The sequence below is a fragment of the Solanum stenotomum genome, chromosome 8, assembly GCF_019186545.1.
Source record: "Solanum stenotomum isolate F172 chromosome 8, ASM1918654v1, whole genome shotgun sequence".
NCBI classification, from domain to species: Eukaryota; Viridiplantae; Streptophyta; class Magnoliopsida; order Solanales; family Solanaceae; genus Solanum; species Solanum stenotomum.
Window position 1 is genome coordinate 10,225,188 of NC_064289.1, and position 22,109 is coordinate 10,247,296.

General features: G+C 35.4%; 2 protein-coding genes and 2 long non-coding RNA genes across 4 annotated transcripts; 2 read left to right on the forward strand and 2 right to left on the reverse strand.

Annotated features, from left to right (window-relative positions):
• The first annotated feature begins 4,307 nt into the window (after positions 1 to 4,307).
• LOC125874370 (uncharacterized) lies at positions 4,308 to 6,282 on the forward strand. Its single transcript, XR_007447264.1, has 3 exons — positions 4,308 to 4,519; positions 4,968 to 5,045; positions 6,230 to 6,282. It is a non-coding gene; the product is annotated as an uncharacterized LOC125874370 (long non-coding RNA).
• Positions 6,283 to 12,504: 6,222 nt separating this feature from the next.
• Positions 12,505 to 13,833, reverse strand: LOC125874388 (uncharacterized). The gene is made up of 3 exons (XR_007447265.1): positions 13,122 to 13,833; positions 12,860 to 13,049; positions 12,505 to 12,753 (listed from the first exon to the last, which is right to left on the reverse strand). It is a non-coding gene; the product is annotated as an uncharacterized LOC125874388 (long non-coding RNA).
• A 1,684-nt stretch (positions 13,834 to 15,517) lies between these two features.
• On the forward strand, positions 15,518 to 17,233 carry LOC125874568 (putative leucine-rich repeat receptor-like protein kinase At2g19210). The gene is made up of 3 exons (XM_049555474.1): positions 15,518 to 15,627; positions 15,950 to 16,502; positions 16,584 to 17,233. The coding sequence occupies exons 1-3, from the start codon at positions 15,549 to 15,551 to the stop codon at positions 17,053 to 17,055; spliced, it is 1,104 nt and encodes a 367-aa protein (XP_049411431.1). The 5' UTR covers positions 15,518 to 15,548; the 3' UTR covers positions 17,056 to 17,233.
• Positions 17,234 to 18,213: 980 nt separating this feature from the next.
• On the reverse strand, positions 18,214 to 20,266 carry LOC125873139 (transcription factor bHLH87-like). The gene is made up of 2 exons (XM_049554017.1): positions 19,452 to 20,266; positions 18,214 to 19,011 (listed from the first exon to the last, which is right to left on the reverse strand). The coding sequence occupies exons 1-2, from the start codon at positions 20,131 to 20,133 to the stop codon at positions 18,425 to 18,427; spliced, it is 1,269 nt and encodes a 422-aa protein (XP_049409974.1). The 5' UTR covers positions 20,134 to 20,266; the 3' UTR covers positions 18,214 to 18,424.
• Positions 20,267 to 22,109: the final 1,843 nt, after the last annotated feature.

Genomic DNA, 22,109 nt, shown 5'->3' on the forward strand with positions numbered 1-22,109 from the left:
TTCCATGTAGTATGTCTAGATCTAGTGGTATATTTGATCTGATTCATATTGATGTATGGGGACCATATAAATTTTCTACACATAATGGATTCAGAATCTTCTTGACTATTGTGGATGATAACTCAAGGATGGTTTGGTTGTTTTTGCTGAAGTTCAAAAGTGATGTTTTTTCTACATTAAAGTCTTGCTTTATCTTGGTAGAAAATCAGTTCAATAAACATGTTAAGAAAGTTAGGTCAGATAATGGCACTGAATTCTTCAATAAAGAATGCAACACATTATTTGATTCATTGGGAATTATTCATGAGAATAGTTGTTCTCACACTCCACAGCAAAATGGAGTGGTTGAAAGAAAGCACAGGCATATTCTTGAGGTAGCAAGAGCTATCAGATTTTAGGGATCCATTCCAATAAGGTTTTGGGGAAAATGTGTGTTGGCAGTTGTACATTTGATTAATAGAATGTCTACTGCTGTATTGCAAGGTTTATCTCCTTATGAGGTGTTTCACAACACCAAACCAAATCTTGATCATTTGAGAACCATTGGTTGTTTATGCTATGCAACTCGGCTGGTCAAGAGTGACAAGTTTTCTTCCAGGGCAGATGCTTGTGTCATGATGGGATACTCACAAACTCAAAAAGGATATGTCCTGTATAATTTGAGTCTTAAAAGGTTCACAGTGAGCAGGGATGTTGTCTTCAAAGAAAATGTGTTTCCATTCAGCAGTTTGAAAGAGCAGCACATACCAATTTTCCTTGATACATCACTAAATGATCCCAATGATATGAAAGTTGACGTGGGATCTGATATGCAGGAAATAGGGAATATTGATTTTCAGCAACTAAATACTGATGTAGCTGATAACGCAAATGATGAAATATTACCAGACATATGTCACGCCCCGAGCCTATACCCTGGGTGGGATCGGCACCCGGAGATCATTTCTGGCCCCAAGCGAACCCTTGGCCTGACTTTCTTAACTCAGCGAAAACCTAACCCAACAGAATAACTCAATGCAATGCAATATTACAAAACAACTTAACTTATAAAATATGGCCATAAAGGCAACTCGAATCTCAAAATAGAATATTTACATATATATAGATGAGAGACTCAAAACTAACTGACTGACTGTCTGTCTATGAAGCCTCTAAAATACTGAGATGGATGTTGGGACAGACCCCGCAACATCCTAATAAAACAAAAATTAAGAACACAAAATAATTAAGTCCTCCGGAATGCAAGGAGGCTCACCACTGACTCTGGAGTGCTCAGCTGGATCAACGACGTGCAGGATGCTGATCCGGGGTACCTGAATCTGCATCATCAAACGATGCAGGCCAACTGGCATCAGTACATGGAATGTACGAGTATGCGAGCTGGAAAACTAAGCAACAAATGCTAGAAGAAAATCTGGAAGAAACTGAATAGCTTACCTGGCTCAACTCAACTCAACCTGACTGACTTCTTTCAATATAAGGCAATTTAAAACAAGTGCGATATAAAGAAAGACTGTTTAAAACATGCTATAAACTCTGTGTGTATACAAAGATACAATAAGCCTGAAATGTATATAGAAATACAATGAACTGATGTATATAAAAATACAATAATCTCTGTGTATGAAAATACAATAACTGCTGTGGGAGTTTCTCTAACCGACAACCATCACATAAGAGCTATAGTGATGATACAGCGATCGACCTCACGCTGCCAGAGCATCTTATACCCGGCCAAAGGTATAAGACCTGAACTGCCTAATGGATCCACTAGTCTAATCTGAAAAGGATTCATCTAAAAAGTATGATCCTTTTCTACCCATGGTGGCTAACATGGTTCTATGGGGGCTGTGGGTTCTTTGAACGCTCCCCCAATTCGGTGCTCGATACTACTCCCAAAAATGTACTGGCTCTTATGTTTTTAAAACATATTTCTTCCTGCTGATATGAGATAATTACTCAAAAACTAGCCCGAAGGCTCTTTTGGAAATCTCAGTTTCCAACCTTGTTTAAATGTAAAAACATTTCTTTAAAACTTCTTTGGGAATACATAGTTCCCTAATAACTTTGAGAAAAGAACTCAACTTTAAACTCTTTACTTTACTTGAACTCTTGGCTTGATGTGAAACTCTTAACTTAACATGAAACTCTTAACTTTTGACTTGACTTGAAACTCAATACTTAACTTGGAACTTGAGCCTTAGAATGAAGTTAAAACGTTCAATGAAGACTCTTGGAAAACCTTAAAGACTTGCTTTGACTTACTTACTTCTAAGCTTGACTTCACTTGACTTGGAAACTAACTTCACTTGAATTGGAAACTAACTTCACTTGACTTGGAAACTAACTTCACTTGACTTGTAGTTTTACTTGACTTTTGGAAGTACCTTGGAGTGTTGGAAACAACTAGGAAACATAGGTATAATACCTAGGAACATGTATGAAAAAAGAAATGGTGAATGAAAGGGAAGGATTGGTGTCCTTGGCACTAGGAGAGGTGCAACAGCCCAGCCCCTTTTTCCCCAAAAATCCGACTTTTTCCCCTTGTTTCTTTCCAATTCTAAACCCTCTCAACCTCAAGGTTTCAGCAGCAACACTTAGAACCATAAAGACCCTTATTATACAATAGATTCAACTCAAAAATCACAGCCAGAAATCTGTACTAAATCAGCAAGAACTTCAACACAACACCACTACAACTTCAACAACCAATAAATCTTCTCTTGGAATTAAAAACAAGTTGGTGTGTGGGGGTATGAACCAACCAACACTAAGGATCATAAAATCCCTCAATATACAATAGATTTCAGCTCAAGAACACAACCAAATCATGTCCCACAACCAACAATAACTTCCACAACACAACTAACAACATCAACAACAACTAACAACTTCAACAACTTCAACAACAAATTCAATCTTTTCTCAAATCATAAAATGAGCTTGGTGTGTGGGGGAAAGGATCAACCCACACTAAAGAACTCACATACCTTGATAGGGATCACCCCCGACGAAATTCCACGATGGAAACTTGTTGATCTCCTCTTTCTTCTCTTCTTCTCTTCTTCTTCTCTTCTTCACTCTCAAGAACCCTAACTTTCTCTCTTTTAATATGGAACAAAAATGATCCACAAACAGCCTAACACAACAATATAACCTCAAAAGAAATGATTTGTGAAAAGACCAAAATGCCCTTAAATTTCCGGACGGACTCCCTGCCAACTGCCCAACTTTCAAAGGGCATAACTCGCTCATACGAACTCGGAATTGAGCAAACTTGGTGGCGTTGGAAAGATCGTTCCACAAGCTTCACAACCATAACTGGAACTACTCCTAAATCATCCTGAGCTAGGAGTTACGACTGCTCAAAGTTGGCCAAAAACTCACTGATTTCCACACTTAGCCAAATTTTCCAGATTCTGAATTTTTTTCCAAAAAAAATGACTACTTCAAATTTCAAGCTTTTCCATAGTTATTTCAAATTGCCGGATGTTACAACATAACTCATAGTGATCAGACGATTAATGTCTTACCTAGAGCCTCAGCTAGAAGATCTCATCCATCTGTTTGGATGAAGGATTATGTTACTACTGTCACTGACTCTATGCATCTTTACTCATTAGGTAATTATGTGTCTTATAATCAGTTATCCACTTCTTATCAGGCCTACTTGAGTAACTGTAATGACTCTCTTGGTCATTTCTGTGTCTTGCCTTCTGTGTGTCATTTAGAGCGTTCCTATAGCGACCCCAAGTCATTTATGACTTGCTGGGACTGATAGTTCGGTCACCTGGTCGTTCATTTGGTCCTGGTGTGAGTTTTTGTGTTTTGGAGCTTATGAACCTTGAACGATCATTTTCGATCAAAAGTTCAAGAAGATGACATCGGAATCCAATTCTGACGATTTCATCAGCTCCGGAAGGGTCATTTTAGGCTAGTAGCATGGTCGACATGACTCCCGAGGTTTTCAGTGTTAGTCGGTGCGATTAGGCGTTTTAGCCTTTGAAATTTGACATAAGGTTGACTTTGGTCAACATTTTGAGTAAACGCGCTCGGATGAGAATTCCGTCAGCGTGGTTAGCTCCGGAATGTCGAGTTTGGTCTAGATTGACCTTTCTTTTGTGTCTGGAGGTTTTCGATATCTTTCCGAGCCCTTTTGTGGGTTTTGACTTAAAAGGGCTTTTGGAAGTGGGACCCACTTTTTATCGAAATGACCTCTGATGGAAATTTCGACTGCGCCGTTGAGTCTGGAATATCGAATTTGGTATGGTTGCATATCTCGTTTGCGTGCACGGGGTTCCGAACGAGATCGAAGCACCCCGTCGGAATTTAAAGTTTTGGAAATGTTGCAGATTTTCTGCAATAAATTGCAGAAAATCAGCCACATTTCCCAAACTTCAAACTCTCATCTCTCTCTCATCTCTCAACCGATTTGGGTGATCCAAAAGGCTAAGTTGTGAGATTTTTCGAGGGCAACGTGTTGGTGAGCTCGGATAGTGATTTGGAGTCCCCGTTTGAGGTAATTTTCGAAAAATACCTGCTGCCAGACCTCTTTTTGTGACTTGATTTTGGAAATTTTGAGACTTGTTTTCTTAGCCATTTTAGATCCGATTTTGGTGATTTTTGAGGCTATCTTGAGTGGTTTTTCGAGGAGAACATTGTGGTGTTGTTAGATTTTACTGTAGATCGCTCGTTTTTGGTAAATACACTGCTGTCCCATTTCGATTTTTGAGAAAATTTGGGTTTTAGTTGTATGTTGGTATTGTGTTGTTCCCGAGCCCCGAATTGTGTCCCATTATGGGAAATGAGCTGGGGGAACTGGTTAGGACCCACTTTTGGGGTTAATTTCGGAATTTTCTGTGTGGGTCCCACGATTCCCGTTTTGACTCCAAAATTGACCCGTCTCTGTTTGTTGTGATTTTGGTGTCTAAACGACCGTATTAACGTTGTGATACTATTTTTGATAGCGGGGAAGCGTTTCGAGACCTTTCGGAAAGGAAAATCTCCGGAGGAGTGATTTTGGAGCGCGTGTGATCGGCTTTAAGGTAGGCTACGGTTTTCCCTCTCTTAGATTGAGCTCGAGAATGTGAATGCATGTTGATTAGTTGGGATTTGGGTTGGGTAGTCATTGAATCTTGCATAGGTGTTAAGAAATCATGTTTTCGGCCTATTTCGGGAATTATCCGGTAACTGTGAGCATGCTTTGTGTTATTAACGGACCCTCCTCGCTATGTGGAGTGCTTGCATGCTTAATTATTGTTTATTTGAAGAATGTTGGGCCTTAGTTTAGGTTTGACTAGGGCTTGCCTTAGAAATACATTATTCGGATCCAATAGGCCTTAGTTTTGCCCCGACGTCGCTCGGTCGGCTTAGATCCTTGTAGACTGGTGTAGCAGACTTGAGTCTGATAGTTTGGGCCTTAGTTAAGCGATACTCTTTCTCCGACTATAGTTATTCTTATTTTTCCTCGATGTTACGGCTTCACGAGTTACATCGGCGACACTAGTTCTACTTCGCGATTTTAATTTGATTTTTGATTTGGTTCCAAGGACTTTCATTGATTGGCTATGTGTGGACGGCGTTCCACAGATATTTATGAGTATGGATCAATTGGGACTCTTTCAGCAGCTACATTGGCACTTATATAGAGCATCCGGTTTGAGGTCCGGCCTCTATTGCCCAGATACTTATATAGAGCATCCGGTTTAAGGTCCGGCCTCTATTGCTCAGACACCTATATAGAGCATCCGGTTAGAGTTCCGGCCTCTTATACTTGATACTTGTGATTGGTTACTTGGGTACTTCTGCTGAGCATCCGGTTCGAGGTCCGGCCTCAGTGCTGTCAGATTCTACTAATTAGGGTTGAGGTTCTGGTTCGATGTTCTTCGTTCTTGGGTTCTTTTATGCAATTCTCTTTAGTTATAGTTATTCTGTGTACTCGTCGGGCTTATGGGGGTCCGTTCGGGTTTTTATTTAACTTGCGCACGAGTGTACCTTCTGGGCTTATGGGGGTCCAGTTAGGTGTAGTTAGCTTATAGATTACTTTAGTTAGTTCTTTGTACACTCGTGTGCATTTCATTGTTAGTTAGATTTTCGTTCTTGACTTCGGTTTGCGTATTCCTTCTTTTCATATTGCCTTTACTTTTCAAGTTCAGTCGGCCTATGATGCCTACTGGGTACCTGTTGTTTTGGTACTCATGCTACGCTCTGCATCTATTTCGTGATGCAGGTCCGGGCACTAGTAGCCAGCGTTGATCGAGCTTGGAGCAGACTGATCCGGAGATGGGAGTGAGCACACGACGTTTTGTACTATTTCAGTCTCCATCTATATATATAGACTTGTCTTTTACCTTTCGAGACAGTCTAGTCTCTGTTGTCTACTTTTGGGACTTGTACTCATTTTGTTAGTAGCTCTGTACTAGTGACTTCCAGGTTCTGGGAGGGATCTTTATTTGTATATAAGTTTTTGGTTTGCTTCCGCCTATTTATATTGTTATTTGTCTACTCTTGTTTAGTTTCTACCCTCACACCCATTACTTGTTGTTCCGGGTTACGGGTTGGCTTACCTGCTGGTGGGTTATAGTAGGTGCCATCATGACTTGAGAAATCGGGTTGTGACAGTAACATGTCTGCAGAAGTTGAGCCCCAGAATTATGAGCAAGTTGTCAAGGATGAAAGATGGGTAGAAGCCATGGAGCAAGAGATTGTTGCACTTGAAGACAATGGCACTTGGACAGTGGTGAAGCTACCGCCAGGCAAGAAGGCAATTGGGTGTAAGTGGGTGTTCAAGATCAAGTACAAAGCAACTGGTGAAGTTGATAAATTTAAAGCCAGGCTTGTGGCAAAAGGATACAGCCAAACTGAAGGGATTGACTATCAAGAAACATTTTCACCTGTAGTGTAAATGGCTACTGTGAGGTCTATAATTGCTATTGCAGCTGCTGAAAATTGGTTGATATACCAGATGGATGTACTCAATGCTTTTTTGCAAGGAGATTTGATTGAAGAAGTATATATGGACATGCCTAAAGGTTTCTCTAGAAAGGGGGAACAAGTCTGTAAGCTTAAGAAGTCATTATATGGCCTCAAACAAGCCTCTAGACAATGGAATACAAAATTGACAAATGCCTTGTCCAGATCAGGATACACACAGAGTCATCTAGATTATTCTTTGTTTACCAAAAGAAAGGGTTCATTATTGGTGATTGTATTGGTATATGTGGATGACTAATTGATCATAGGAAATGATCTTGCACTGATACAAGAGACCAAACGAGTATTACATTCTCATTTCAAAATCAAGGACTTGGGAGAATTGAAATATTTCCTTAGTATTGAGTTTTGTAGATCAGCACAAGGAATCTTAATGAATCAAAGAAAATATGCCTTAGAGCTAGTATCTGAGACTGGTTTAGCAGGTTCCAAACCATCAGCAACACCATTGGAAAGTAATATGAGGCTTACAAGTGCTGATTTCATTCAAGATAACAATGATGAATTGTTTACTGACGTAAGCAAGTATCAAAGACTGATTGGAAAACTATTGTACCTCACAAACACTAGGCCTGACATAGCTTTCTCAGTTCAAAGCTTAAGTCACTTTTTACAAAAACCAAAAGTATCACACTGGAATGCAGCTTTGAAGGTAGTCAGATATATCAAAACAACACCAGGACTGGGGTTGCTTATGAGTACTGCAAAACAACCACAATTCACTGGTTTTTGTGATGCAGATTAGGCTGCATGCCCTACTACCAGAAGATCAGTAACAGGCTATTTGTTGAAATATGGAAAGTCATTGATAGCATGGAAGTCGAAGAAGCAACAAACAGTCTCCAGAAGCTCTGCTGAAGCAGAATATAGGAGCCTAGCTACATTGACAGCTGAAGTAGTTTGGGTATCTAATTTGTTTAAAGAGCTAGGATTTCATGTGAATGAACCAACTACCATATATTGTGATAGCAAGGCTGCCATTCAAATAGCAGCAAATCCTGTTTTTCACGAAAGAATGAAGCACATCGAAATTGATTGTCACTTTATTCGAGAGAGAATACAACAAGGGTTGATCAAGACAAGCTACATCAATACAAAAGACAAACAGGCTGATTTGTTGACAAAAGCTTTAGGAAGGTCTCAACATGATTTTTTGTTAGCCAAGCTAGGTGTCTTGAATGTCTTCAGTACACCTAACTTAAGGGGGAATATTGAAGATAGGCGTGAATAGGAGATTAAGTAATTAGTTGTAATTAGTTTTTTGGAAGTTAATTAAATATAATGTAACTACTTTCAGTTAGTTAGTTAGAATAATAGTTAGTTACTGTAGCTTGCATAAATAGAAGATTATTCCTCATTGTAAAGTCAGTTTTTTGAGTAATACAGAATTCCATATATTTCCCAAATCTTCTCTTCATGCTCTGTACATTTCTTCAGATATGTATCTCCATGTTTTAAATTACACAATATTATCCTCAATATGGTGGAATGACTTATTTTTGTATATAGGTTAATATTCAGAATCCATTGAGCTACTAAGATTGAGTGTCTCTCTTTTATGGCAAATGTGGAAAGCGACAAATTCATTATGCTTTCATGATGAGTACATATGAACCTAATGACATAGTTAATAAGGCTTTATTTGATTTACATGAATATAATGATGTTGTGCAAAATTCGATAATTGTGAATCATATACCTAACAAGATTTATGATGTAACTATTACTTTGGCTCGAAATGGGGTTGTTTTCACATATGCAGTTTACAAAGGGAGAAGAAAAAAACAAGCATTTGAATGATGGCTATAGATGGTTATGGTCATTTGCTTCATCCATTTGGTATCCCTATTCAATTTATAGGGAAGACCATAACTGTTGAAGCACTAGCAATTCAGGAAGCTGTGGAAAAAACACTACAAAAGGGTTGGTCAAAGGTTCACGTCATATGCAAAGAATGTCATGCAAATGTTGCAAAAGAATTTGATGACAACTTGGGAAATAGAGATCATTTGCGAGAATGTTAGGCGATTGATGAAGTCTTTTGAAGAAATCAAGATTTTATATATTCCTCGAACATGGAATGTGATAGCTCATAATCTAGCTAAAATTTCTATTTCAAGTTAAAATAAAGTGGATCTTAAAATTTTCTTGAGTTGCTTAAACAAAAGCACATATTCGTACAAGTCAGAAGAAGAGTCCAAATGTATTAGGGAAAATAACACACAAACTTTGATCGAAATTATTATTACACACTCTAGTTGTGTGGGAGGTAGTACTCATGTGATAGTAATTATATTGTTGATAATTGTTGCGGTTGAGTTTTCCGTTGCCGGCATCGACATAATTTTTCATTTCCGGTATCGACACCAGCTACATGACTGAATTTTCAATCAAGAAGAAAGCAAAAAAATAAAGAAAAGAGAAAATGTTGACATATTAGTTTTAATGATAATTAATAATCAAGTTTAATTTATTAAAAAATATCCAATTAAAGATTGACATGTTGTATATATTCCCTAATAAAAAAATAAAATTAACTTAACATCTAAAGTCGACATGTGTATATATTCCCTAATTAAAAAATTAAAATTAAGTTATTAACTTAACATCTAAAATCAAGGATATTTAATGAAGAAAAGAAAGAGGAACGATATGGACTGCCACGTGGTATTCATTTTACTTTATTACGCATTAATTGTGAGTGTGGTCACTTGTTCATCCAACTAAGCTGATAATACCCTCAGTAATACACTAAAAAATAATTTTGGGGGGTCATAGGACCCCGCGAAATTGGAGTGTGTAATAACAATTTTGATCAAAATTTATGTGTTTTGAACCATTTTTCCAATATATTAATTGAAAGAATATTAATTATTTCAAATAAATATATCCAGTACTATAGATGCAAATCATAGGATGAAGATGATTTTGCATAATATTTTGCATAACTAGAGGTCCATGTGACTGCTTTATGGCTCATTGATATAACTTTGTAAATTTACTGCGAATTAGCGACAAATTTGGTGAGTGCATTCTGCATTTTCTTAATAACATTTCCCCCAAGAAAAACAAGAAGTTCTTTTTAGCCATGGATTTCGTCAATCGCTAAGACCAATTTTATTTTTTTTCGTAGTGATAGTATTTTAAAAAATTTACTTATGTAGAATTTAATATATACGTAACTCACCTTCAAATCAGCTACTAACTAGCAACACCTCCGTTCTTTCCCGCTGATCAAGTATTGTGATTTCTGTGCATGAAATGAAAGTCTCTTAGTTTTCATTTTCTACTCTTGATTTACAAATTCCAGTAAAGAAAAGCATGAAGTTCGAAATGAGTGACCTCATTGTTTAAAGAAAATAGAGCGACATGGATTAACCGTAGCAATCCAGAAGTATAACAAGAACTCATTAGATGTTCATCAATTAGCTCCGATGGACTACATACTCTGGGGACATGTAGCCACTGCATCACATATTAAACAGAAAATAACATTAAACACCAGGATATTATAAGCAGGGGCGGCTCAACTCTAAAGTCACCGAAGCAATGCTTTAGGTACCTAGAAAATAAGGCCTTACATTTCTACTTTTTAATTTGTTTAATTCATTTCAATTTGAATCAATCATATTTTAAAATTTGTTTTTGTAAGACTGTCTTCAATTCTCTAGATTTCTTAAACATTTCAAGCTCAAACTAATTAGATTGTCAAATAATTAAATTTAAAAAGACTTTAATTTGTCTTAATTTTGAATGCCTTTTGAGGCCTAACAATAACTATGCTTAAACCTGCTTTTGTAATTAAATGTAATACACAAGTATAAATGATACTCTAATTGATATACCCAATCAAATGAAGTCTCAATTATTATTTTTAATATTTCTACTACTTCTAGAATATTTTGATAGTTTATATAACAATAGATTCAATTGATAAAAATTTCAAAACTATAATCAATAAGAACTTATCTGAAATATATACATTTGTAGTATTATATAACGTAGAATAATTTATATATACCTATTTGTGTCTTACAGCCCCGTTCATGTACAATGTATCAAGTATAGCTAGTTCCATATTAGGATAAAATTAGATTAAACAAGTGGATATCACAAAGAAACCACAGAAGAGTATCTGTAACTGCTCATTTAAATTGAAATCTTCATCCATTTCATTGTTGTGACTTTCATGTGTCTCACCGCTTCTCTCCCTACACAAAACTCTCAAAATTCCTAGGACTACATTGTGAAAGAAAAGAAAAAGCCAAATATAGAGACTTTATATCATTCGTTTTAGGAAAAGAAAAATCTATTTATGGTAAGAAACTCAGCGCAAATACCCAACATTCATTACTTTGAAAGGCCAGTAACTATGTTTATCTTGATTTGCAGTTTCTATATGGGTATCAGTTAGCTCCAATGTGTATGTTGATTTGCCTAGTAATTATGTTTATCCTGATTTGCAGTTTTTAGTAATTAAAGAGAAGCATGAAGTCTGAATTAGGTCCAATGTTCATGTTGATTTGCAGTTTTTAGTAATTATGTTCAACTTGATTTTCAGTTTCTAGTAATTATGTTCATCTCTAGTAATTATGTTCATCTTGATTTGCAGTTTCTAATGCCGTTGGACGAGTACGCCTATACACATACGGGTTTGCTCAACCATACGACGGGGCAAGAGACATTTTAATGCTATCGTATCTGTGAGTTGTGTCACATTTTTCATTATTTATGTTAATTTATGTCACTAATTCTTCTTTCTGTTTGAATTATATTAGTGTGACCATTGAGGAAACATTGGTATTGTCCTGCAAACAATGGGAGCTCTGATAGTTGGAGAACAGAATGTTGCTAGAGGTGATGGGACTTGCGCTATTTCGTGGATTTTGGATTTAACTGGATTGTCCACACATGATTTGATGGGACGTAGAACCGTATAGCTTCCTTTGGACTTCGCACTGGCAACTACTTTGTGATACAGGTGCAGATCAATGAAGAAAAGCTTTCTCTTGGGGCTATGGTCATGGACATTGAAGGTTATTACATGCCAATAGATTAATATATATATATATATATATATATATATATATATATAGACCAAATAATTAATTCGATAAGATGAATTATACTTGTATGTTAGAATTACAAGTTCTTATATAGTACATACTCTATAGAATTATATATTTATAAATTTTAAATAATTATACTTTAAATTACTGTTTACATGCGCCCATAGACAGTTTTCAGGAGTCGCAACAGACCCAAAACAGAACCAGTTCTGCTAATTTTTGTTGGGTACTAGAGCACTTCTCAAATGTATATATACCATCACTAGAGCAAGTTCTTTCAAATAAGGTTATTTGTATGGTGAACAAGTAAAGACCAAAACACAAGACAGAACTAGTTATGCAAGTATCTGGTTAAAAACTAAAAGGCAAAAAGAGAATAAAAAAACATTATCACTGCACCATAATCCAACTTTGTGACTGCAGTAATGATGAAGCAGATACATGTGAATATAAGCAAATCAAGATGGACAAGATGAATTTTCAGCCCTAGACCAGTGCGCTTCTAATGTCAGCATATTCTACCATGTCAGTTTGAAACAAATGGTCGAGGCTCGAGATGATGAAGCAAGATCCCCATACCGTGCAGTGGAGTTCTCAACTTCAATTTAAGGCAGTACCTCCAACATTTGAAACGTCTCGAGTCACAACAGACAGGAACAATCTCTCTTTGCATTAGTTTCTCCCTCAAAAACTGTACCAAAAAACAGAACAAGAATGAGAAAATTAAGCACTGATATTCATTTACTATATAAGCAACAAATATCCTATATAAGCTAAGACAGGAAAATCAAATTCACCTGTATAAAATCCTCATTGTTCCCACCAGATTCTTTCAATTGACAGAGTCTCTGGATGACAAATCCAAAACAAACCATCTAACAGAGTTTCAAAATTTAGAGACTCCAGAACTTGCTCTATCTTCACATGCTTGACAATAGATGGCGGGCAGGATAATGTTCCATTCAGTTCTTCCACATTGAATGTATTCTTGATAATCAACTAAAAAAAATAATCAAATGTCACAAAAAGTAAACATTTGAAGATGGAGTTCAGACATACAGTCGTTGAACCTATACACAGAACCAGTAAATTCAGTTATTCAAATCTAGATAGATATTCTTTTAAATTCTGAAACCAACTCGTGCTTAGATGATCGTTTGGCATTAATTTGAGATAACATTCCTGTAGGGAAGATGTTGTCATAGAGAATATGACAGGCAATTTAGGAGCTTCATATTCAAAACGGAGCAGGTTTGGAGTGTCGATCCCAATTTCCATTAGACTCTTGCCAGAACGGAATGTTAACTGTCTAAGCATACAACTTGTAAATTTAAGCCTTGAAACAAAAGTTCAATTCTAATTTCTCAAGAAGGGGCAGTTCAGAAACAATATTCTCTACTATCGGGTCAGTAATCTGCTCAAATGTTATGCTCAGTTCTTTCAGAAACTTGAAAGTGGTCACGTCAAACGTTAACTGGCTGTTACATCCTCTGTAATATAGACTTTGAAGATTAACAGCTTGTATCCTGATACTTCTATATTCCAAACCTATTTCATCTGGTTGATGTATTGTAAGCTTTAGAAGTTTGGGGAGATCAGATATTAATAGATCTTGTACTCCTTGACACCTGATGAGACGTAAATCTACTACCGCTGGACAAGCAGAACAAATTTCCAAGATTGTCCATTCCTCCTAAAAAACATCAGTTAGGGATTAGCTCTCTCAATTTAGTAAGCTTCATAGGATCAACAATGAGAGGGCACTCTAGCTTAAAACTGCCCAATTTCAAAACATTTACCGCTAAATCACTGATTGTCAACTATTTATAGGTTGAGCATTCACTCCACAAGTCAAGTGTCATAATAAATAGATATATTCTTATCTAAAAAGGTTCATAAAACCTAGGGAATACACAGATGATAAGTATAAGTTTATGGATAAACTCAATGGACAATCCAGTTAGCTCAATAGATTTATAACATAAATCAACTTAAAACTAATTTCAAACGCCATATATATGAAGTTGTCACAAAATGGATACACATGGGGAAAAAAAATTAAAATGCAGGTACAAATTAAAGAATTTATGCGGGACGAGCCTTGCGGGTAGAAAATGAAAAAAATTATAATGCAAGGCGGAGTGGGGAGAATTAATTTTTTTGCGAATTAAGCTCAACCCATAACCCNCCCCCCCCCCCCCAATTGCCTTCCTTGATGTGATGTGCTTTTTTAAAATATTAAAAAAACAAAGCAAAGAGAGATTGTTCCTATCTGTGGCGACTCGAGACGTTCAAATGTTGGAGGCATTTCTAAGGATCGACCAACAAAAATTAAAGACCACCCTGACATCAAATTTCATTTTGAGGCTTTCCGTCCATTTGTCAGGTACGGGTTATAAGTTTTGCAACGGTGAGGTATAAATGGCCGTATAGTATAGCTATTAAACGAAAATTGAGGAATAATTTTGACCCTTCTCCCATAAATAATTCTATATAGCAGTGAGCATTTGGCAACTAAAATAGCTGCTCTCTAACATAGCGAGAAGTGAAGTGGCAAAACGCACCAAATTTTCGATAATGCAAACTTTTGTTCCTTAGAAAATATTGTATTGTATTGCTATCCTTTGGAATGAGCAAAAGCCACAATGAGTTGACTTGGATAACGTATTGTAATAGGATTACTATTTTTATTTTATTTTCCAAGGAAGAATATGATTGTGGGCCAAAAATAATGTTCACTGAAATTAGTTTGAACGAGTACAACATTCCTTCAAGGCATTATCAGTATCCAGATAAATCAACTATTTTAAATAAATAATCAAAGACGGAGCTAGAATTTTAATTTTATGGATTCTGGATTCTATAATGACTGCTTCAAGTGTTCACAATCGGATTCTAAACTTAATATTTTTACATATTTAACGAATCTCTTAACACAAACATACTATTTGAGCAAAAGCTATTGAGTTTGATTGATCAACCCGTATCTGGGCATCTAGCGCCACACTGAATTTAATAACTTAATAATTATAGAGGTTACGTTGTTCATTCCAAGAATTGGTATATGTACAACACAGGAACAATCAAGATCACAGACATAATCATCTATAGTTGAAATGATTTTTAAATTCTATAACCTGCAATTTTTAGTGGAATAATATCTTGGACATAAACTAATAAAACCTATTGTTAAACTTTGTTTAAACGGTTATTATTTCCTTAATATATGTGCTTAGTCTACTATTTCACTAGTGGCTCAAATTAAAGCAAGGTAAACTGGTTGAACTATTAAAATTGCAAGTACAATTCATGACACAAGCATATTAAGATAATATAAGTGTTGCATTCACCTTGCTCAGCAAATGATATCATGATGGCGTTTACCAAATCACTTGGAAACAGCATAGAATATATAAGGCAAAGCCCCAAAGTTATTCTCACTCAACCAACTAAAAGTCTAAACTTCATGATAACAGATCAATCCAGATGTTGAAAGGCTTCCTCTTTGCTTGGCTTATTGCTTTTTCTTTAGCAACAATAGCTGTCGCACAAAACAATCAAACAGGTACCATGTTAATTCGTAGTATAAACATTTAACTTAATTGAATAACTTTGACTCAAATCTTATTGGCTACGGATCCGATCGACCTAGTTACCTTGGGTTCAAACTTTGTATTTCTCTTAAATATCCATTGAACATGAACAAGCTACTAATTCAGAACTCACACATAAACTTCAGGTTCGACGCCGCCTCTGAAGGGTTGTGGTAAAAAAAATGAGTAAATTTAAATTCTAGATCCGTCTCTGCTTCTACACCTAGTAAATATGTGACTACAATATTTGCCCTGTTTAATGCTCATGTTCTGTTTTATGTCCATCTTTTACAGGATTCATAAGCCTAGATTGTGGAATACCAGCACGTTCAAACTATACAGATATAACAACAGGACTATTTTACACTTCAGATGTAGGTTATGTCAGTGGTGGAGTGAAAAATAACATATCATCAACATACCAATCCAATTCCCTAGAAAGACAATTTCTCACAGTTACAAGCTTTCCAACAGGAACCAAAAATTGCTACACTTTAACTCCAGCTCAAGGGAACTCTGGCAGATACTTGATAAGGGCAAGTTTTTTCTACGGAGATTATGATAATGGAAATGACCGATTCCCGTATTTTGATCTTTACATTGAAGAAAAATATTGGATCACAATCTCAATTCATAATGCTTCTATACCAATTCGAGAGGAAATTATACACACACCTTCTAATGGCTCTATAAATATTTGCCTTGTCAAGTTAGATACTACAACTCCTTTTATTTCAGCCTTAGAGTTAAGGCCTTTGAATAATACCATATACAAAGCAATACTCAATAGTTCAATGGAACTTTTTCTCCGTCTGGACTTTGGTTCCTTAACCAATCAATACGTTAGGTACGTTTTATTATTTCAATCTATTTTAACTTGAAGATCAAGATGTTCTATTGAATAATTTTTTTTAAAAATACATAACAGGTACAGCGATGATGCGTGGGATAGAGTTTGGAGACCATATCAATTGCCGCTTACAGCAATTATTAATACAGCAGAAGACTTACTTCAGAACACTTTCCGACTACCTTCTGCGGTAATGAGCACGGCCTTGATACCTGATCCGGAGACCGATCCCAATCCCGATACGTTGACCTTTTTCTGGTACTCTACTAATGCCACGGACAAGTATTACTTATACTTTCACTTTGCCGAAGTTGTTAAATTATCGGAGACAGAGAAAAGGGAATTCAATATTTATGTCAATGACGACCTATATTATGGACCTATGTCTCCGGCCTATTTGTCCACGACAACGGTGTACACAGTGAATCCAGGCAGTGGTATCGAGAAGTACGATGTGTTGATTAATAAAACTGAGAGTTCAACTCTTCCGCCACTCATTAATGCTATCGAAATTTTTAGAGAGCTAAAAGGATATAAACCGGATACTTAAAATAGACAACAACACGAAAATGAATCAGCATCTGACTGTGGTGTGGTGTGGAGTGAAATAAAGTGAATTTTTCATCAAGGAAATCGAAGGTCGAGATAGAGAACTTTTGGGTGCGTGCGTTCTTGATGTACATTTTGTTGAATTTTAGTTATGTATGTGGATGAAAGCTAGTTCAATTGACGGGTAATTTTGATCTTTGTTGTACAGTTTGTTGAATTTACATATCTATGTTCCACTCCTTTTATTATTTCTGAGATTCAACAAATTTCAATGCTGAAAAATCGAACATATTGCTCCAGTTGATCCTCCTATATAGTCGACTGTTAAATAAATTTAAAAATAAGTGGGGCTACGTAGCTACATCAAAACAATTGCCAGCCAAATGAAAGCATTTTTAAATAAGATTATCTGGAGACAGTTGCAAAGAATCTTTGACACTTGACAATCTTTATTAATGAAAATGTCAGCTAAGACAATCAACATATTTTTATACTAACCAAAGTCAATGCCTTTTTTCCATTTCATAAGATCATAGTGTTGGAAATAAATACTTTCCAGAAATGAGCGTGGATCACGTATATGTTGATTTTGATTTTTTCACACACACTAAATCACTTTCTAGACACCGTCCACTTGAAAAAAGAAGAAGAAGAACAAATAAAGAGCAAGTTGGCAGAGCAAAAAGCCAAGAATACATATACTTCTTTATTTATTAACAGAATTTCCTATTTTTATGCAAAAAAATCAGTAAGCTCTTTTATCCAATCAAAGCAACTTCCTCCACCATCCCCATAAAGAACTTGCAAAAGCAAGCATTGTGTTGTCAAACTCCAACATCTTTTTTCCTTTACCATCACATCCTATGTCAACACAATTTGTTCACTTCTGGTTTCATTTTTTTTTCTTCTTCTAATTTTGCATGAAACATGCTTGATGCTACTAATAATCTTTGAAATATTTGAATTTAGTTGGACTCTATTATGGGTACTTGACACCGGATGGGAAAATAATAAAAAAATTATTAGGAATGATGATTTTGTGTATTTAAACTAGTTTAGAGTTAGTGTGATACTGTGATTCGAATTCACAAGTATTTAGAGGAATATTTCTTTGCATTGGTTTGCTAGCCGACAGCTTCAAATTGAATAAAGTCCAAAATACACGCACGAAACTAAATATATAATGTAGTAAAAACATTAAAACATGATACACTATCAGGTCAGGCAAATGATATCTACAAGTAAACCTCCTTAAAATATGAGATTTATGATCTTGATAATAAATCATGTTACCTGTTGTAACATGTATATTTGACCTGAAAAATATGTTTTTATTTTTACATTAATTAAACTCTTTCCGAGATCGTATTTCAACACTTAGGGTGATGGATTGGATTGAGGTTTTGCATAGGAAAATGTGGTTGCAAGGGAAATGGGTAGTTGATTAATGGTATTGAAGATAAAGAAGTAGTAAAGTTATTGTTAATGATAATTGGGTCTATATTAAAGCCAAATGCACCCAAGGCATTCACTTGTGTCCTTAAGAACTTGAGATAGTTTGCAGCCTCATCAAGCATGGATGCAGTGTCCATATTGCTTCCTCCTGGTACCAGCTTCTGCAATATCCTTATTCTTTCGCTTATCTTTTCCCTCCTTCGTCTCGCTGCAGCTGTCTGTGGATCCATTGATATTCTTACGTTCTTCCTCTTCGGCTTCTCTGCCATCACATCTTCCCTGACAGAGCTCACTGGCCTGAATGCTGCTGCGCGATAAATCATTTCCTTCATTTGTGCAATTGCTTCTGAATCAGGATCAACTATTGAACAAGCCGAAGAACTAGCTTGCTGGAAATTGATGTTCGATGAACTTGGAAGCTTGTATTCTGATCTGGATTTCTTGGACTTAGGTTGATCATTTTCCGAAATGAGCTGGAATACGTAGTCTCTGCTCGAGGAATCTGTTGTGACATGATATACTTAAGTATTTGAAAGTGTATTATATTCTTCACAAATATTTAAATTTTAAATGAGTCTTGCACTCAAATCTCATAACAAATTAGAACTTTTAACGATTCAATATGGTATCAGAGTTGGTTAAAGGTTTTACACTCGAATCTCACTGTCATCCAAAATTAGTAAACCGACACATGAGGGGCCTATCAGACGACTTTTCTTGTACGAATGTCAAACTACTTAATTTTTAGTCTGTATTCAGACAAAGACTCAATAAAATTTTATATATAAGAAAATAATATAATAAATCACCATAGTTAATAATTAATTCAAAATATTTATAAAAAAAAAATGATTTTGTTTTACTCTCCTGAATAGTATAGTGTAAGAGAAATTAATGTACTATTTATTTAAGCAATTAAAAGTGTGCCAAGAGTGTTCTCACCTGATTCGAGCAGAGCATTGTGGCTTCTCTTGTCCATATTGTAACGATTTCCTTCTGAAGATGTTATAAAATTGTTATACGAGACTGTTTCATCAAGCTCATTAACAGAGTAGTGAATATTATTGTTGTCATTGGCATCAATGGGTTTCGATTTGTAGGCATCAATTGCAGATTCTCCGGATGAAACTGCATTGTTAGTGTGGATATTCCACAAGCTTTCAGAATTATCAGAGAAAATCACATCATCTAATTCGCCCGATGTGTTGGTGTTGCTTGTATTGGTTGCAGAAAGCAAGCAATCAGGGGATCTGTTTTTTGAGAATAGGCCAATTGAACTAAGATCCGCCATTAGGCCACAAATAGGAACTTGATTATTACCGAAGTAAGGCATATAATTGTTCCGCGGAGGAAAAGAAGAAGATGAACCAATTTTACTTTTAGTACAATCCCCATTTGAACCTGCTACTGATTTAGCAGCGACAGAGTCTGCAGCCAATCTCGTCGCAGCTTCTTGACGCTGAGAGATATTCCAACTAGAAAGGATGTCGATTGGATCAAATGCAGCTCCAAATTCCTGAAAATTCATGGCTGACGATGCGCCGATATCAACTTGCTGCTGAATTGAAACTAAAGGATTAGCTTTGCTACTGAAAGGGGCAAAACGGTATGAATTAGACAACATTAAGCTTGGCCAAGTGCACAGAATCTGATAAGTGAAAAACTAGCTGCAGAGGATGAAAAATGAAGCAGAGATGTATAAGAATTGCCAAGTTGTTGCTGAAGGAGATGTTCTGACTTAAGCTGCAATATGTTGGTTGGGAAACATGCTTATATAGAAGAAGCTAAAGTTTACTCCTCTGTCCCATTTAAATTTAGTACAACTTACAATTTTTTATGTGAATTAAAATATATACTTTTAAAATTTTTAAAAATAAAATAAACATATTCAAAAATTACGGAAAAATATTATGTAAGTCACAACTTACAATAGTTAACCATTCTAAATATTTAAGATGGATTTCAACTAATTGTGGTCTCCTTTTGACTCTTCAAATAATAACTAGGCTATATAAAAGTGAAAGAGAGCATATGGAATAACATTGTCTTCATCCCATTTTAAATTTCAAATTTAAACTTTAAAATCTATGAATAAGATATTTTCCATTGTAAAAGGTAAGCAATTATATTTATTGTAATATACACATCTATAAGTTAATTTCTAATATTTCTATATGTATGACAACCTCACGAATATAACATGGAGCGTCACCCCCGAATGGGCCCTACAGAGCGGAGCTTCAATGTGAGCTCCGGACACCGGCTGGAAAACCAAAAAAAAAAAGCCTAAAGTCATAATTATCTTCTTCTTTATTTTCTCATCTTTTTGCGAAGGTATTGAAAATCCAAATAAGGAAATCACGTGAGTATCATTTCACTGATGCAATACACTTTCCAACTAAATCAAAATACAGCAAATACTTTCACATGAGTTGCACATTTTATAGGATAAGCTCAATCATAGCCATAAAACACAATGTACTGTAACAATGAATTATATTATATTATATTATATATAATAGAGTTGTTGGTTTGGTCAAATTTTTTAGAGGTTTTAAGGAGTAGGAGAAATTATTTTTCAAAAATTGGAAATAAAAGATTGATAAACTCTACCATAAATAATCTAGATTGAGTCAAAAGAAAATAAAACTACAATTCTTAAAGACGAGAAAAGGACACATTTGTTTCAAAGGACCACAAATCTACTACGTAAGTATTATTTCATTTGTCTCTTCTTCATTTCAAAGGAATATTATTCTAAAAAATTAATAACTATATTCTATCATTTTGTAATAGAAGTAGGAAATTAAAAATCACGTTTCCTTTTGAAGAAGAAGCAAATCATTATTGGAAAGTAATATTCATAACATGCTAGATTTTTTTTCCCAGTACATAACATGCTAGATAAGAGTATAGTATTCTTTGTATTTCATTTTATTTTTTTATTTATTCTATTTTTTAGTTTGTTTTTAAAAATAAAATATATTTTTTCTTTTTAATAACTCTTTAATTTCAACTTCTCATATGACATGTTTAAGACCACACAATTATGATATATATTTAATTTAGAAAGAAGTATTGAAACACCTCTACTTGATTAACTAAACTTAGATACACCTCCGATTTGCCACATGATATAGCAAGTGGTCTCAAATTCTTGTACGAGCATGAGACTCTTAATAAAACCCTAAAGGAACTGTTGAAGCACCCCTAAACTTGGTGAGAATTTAGGGGTGTATTTCAGTCATGTTGAAAAATCATTGGTGTATTTAAGTTCAGTTAGTCAAGTAAATGAGTGTTCGTAAGACTGTCAATAATTCAAAAATGAAATTAATAATTTGCATCAAATATAAGAGAATTCTTATTCTTAGCTTTGGAGTCTTCCTTGTGGGCCTATAAACTGAGTGGGCCTCAATGTTGGGGGCAAAATTGAACAAAGTCGGCCCACTTAAGGAAGTGGTCCATCCACATACTTCCATCATTCTTACAAATGTCAAAATTCACAAGTAAATGCTCAGTTAGTTTTAGATTTGTCTGCTTCAAATATATCACTTCATTTTTTTCACTACATTCAACACTTCCTATTATTGCCACTTACAC

What these genes read in the sequence shown, in the direction of transcription:
- LOC125873139 (XM_049554017.1), bottom strand. Translation starts at nt 20,133, where the DNA reads ATGTTGTCTAATTCATACCGTTTTGCCCCTTTCAGTAGCAAAGCTAAT. An exon ending in CAATGCTCTGCTCGAATCAG is followed by an intron (nt 19,012 to 19,451) that starts GTGAGAACACTC and finishes ATGTCACAACAG; the next exon opens with ATTCCTCGAGCAGAGACTAC.
- LOC125874568 (XM_049555474.1), top strand. Translation starts at nt 15,549, where the DNA reads ATGTTGAAAGGCTTCCTCTTTGCTTGGCTTATTGCTTTTTCTTTAGCA. An exon ending in CGCACAAAACAATCAAACAG is followed by an intron (nt 15,628 to 15,949) that starts GTACCATGTTAA and finishes CATCTTTTACAG; the next exon opens with GATTCATAAGCCTAGATTGT. An exon ending in TTAACCAATCAATACGTTAG is followed by an intron (nt 16,503 to 16,583) that starts GTACGTTTTATT and finishes AATACATAACAG; the next exon opens with GTACAGCGATGATGCGTGGG.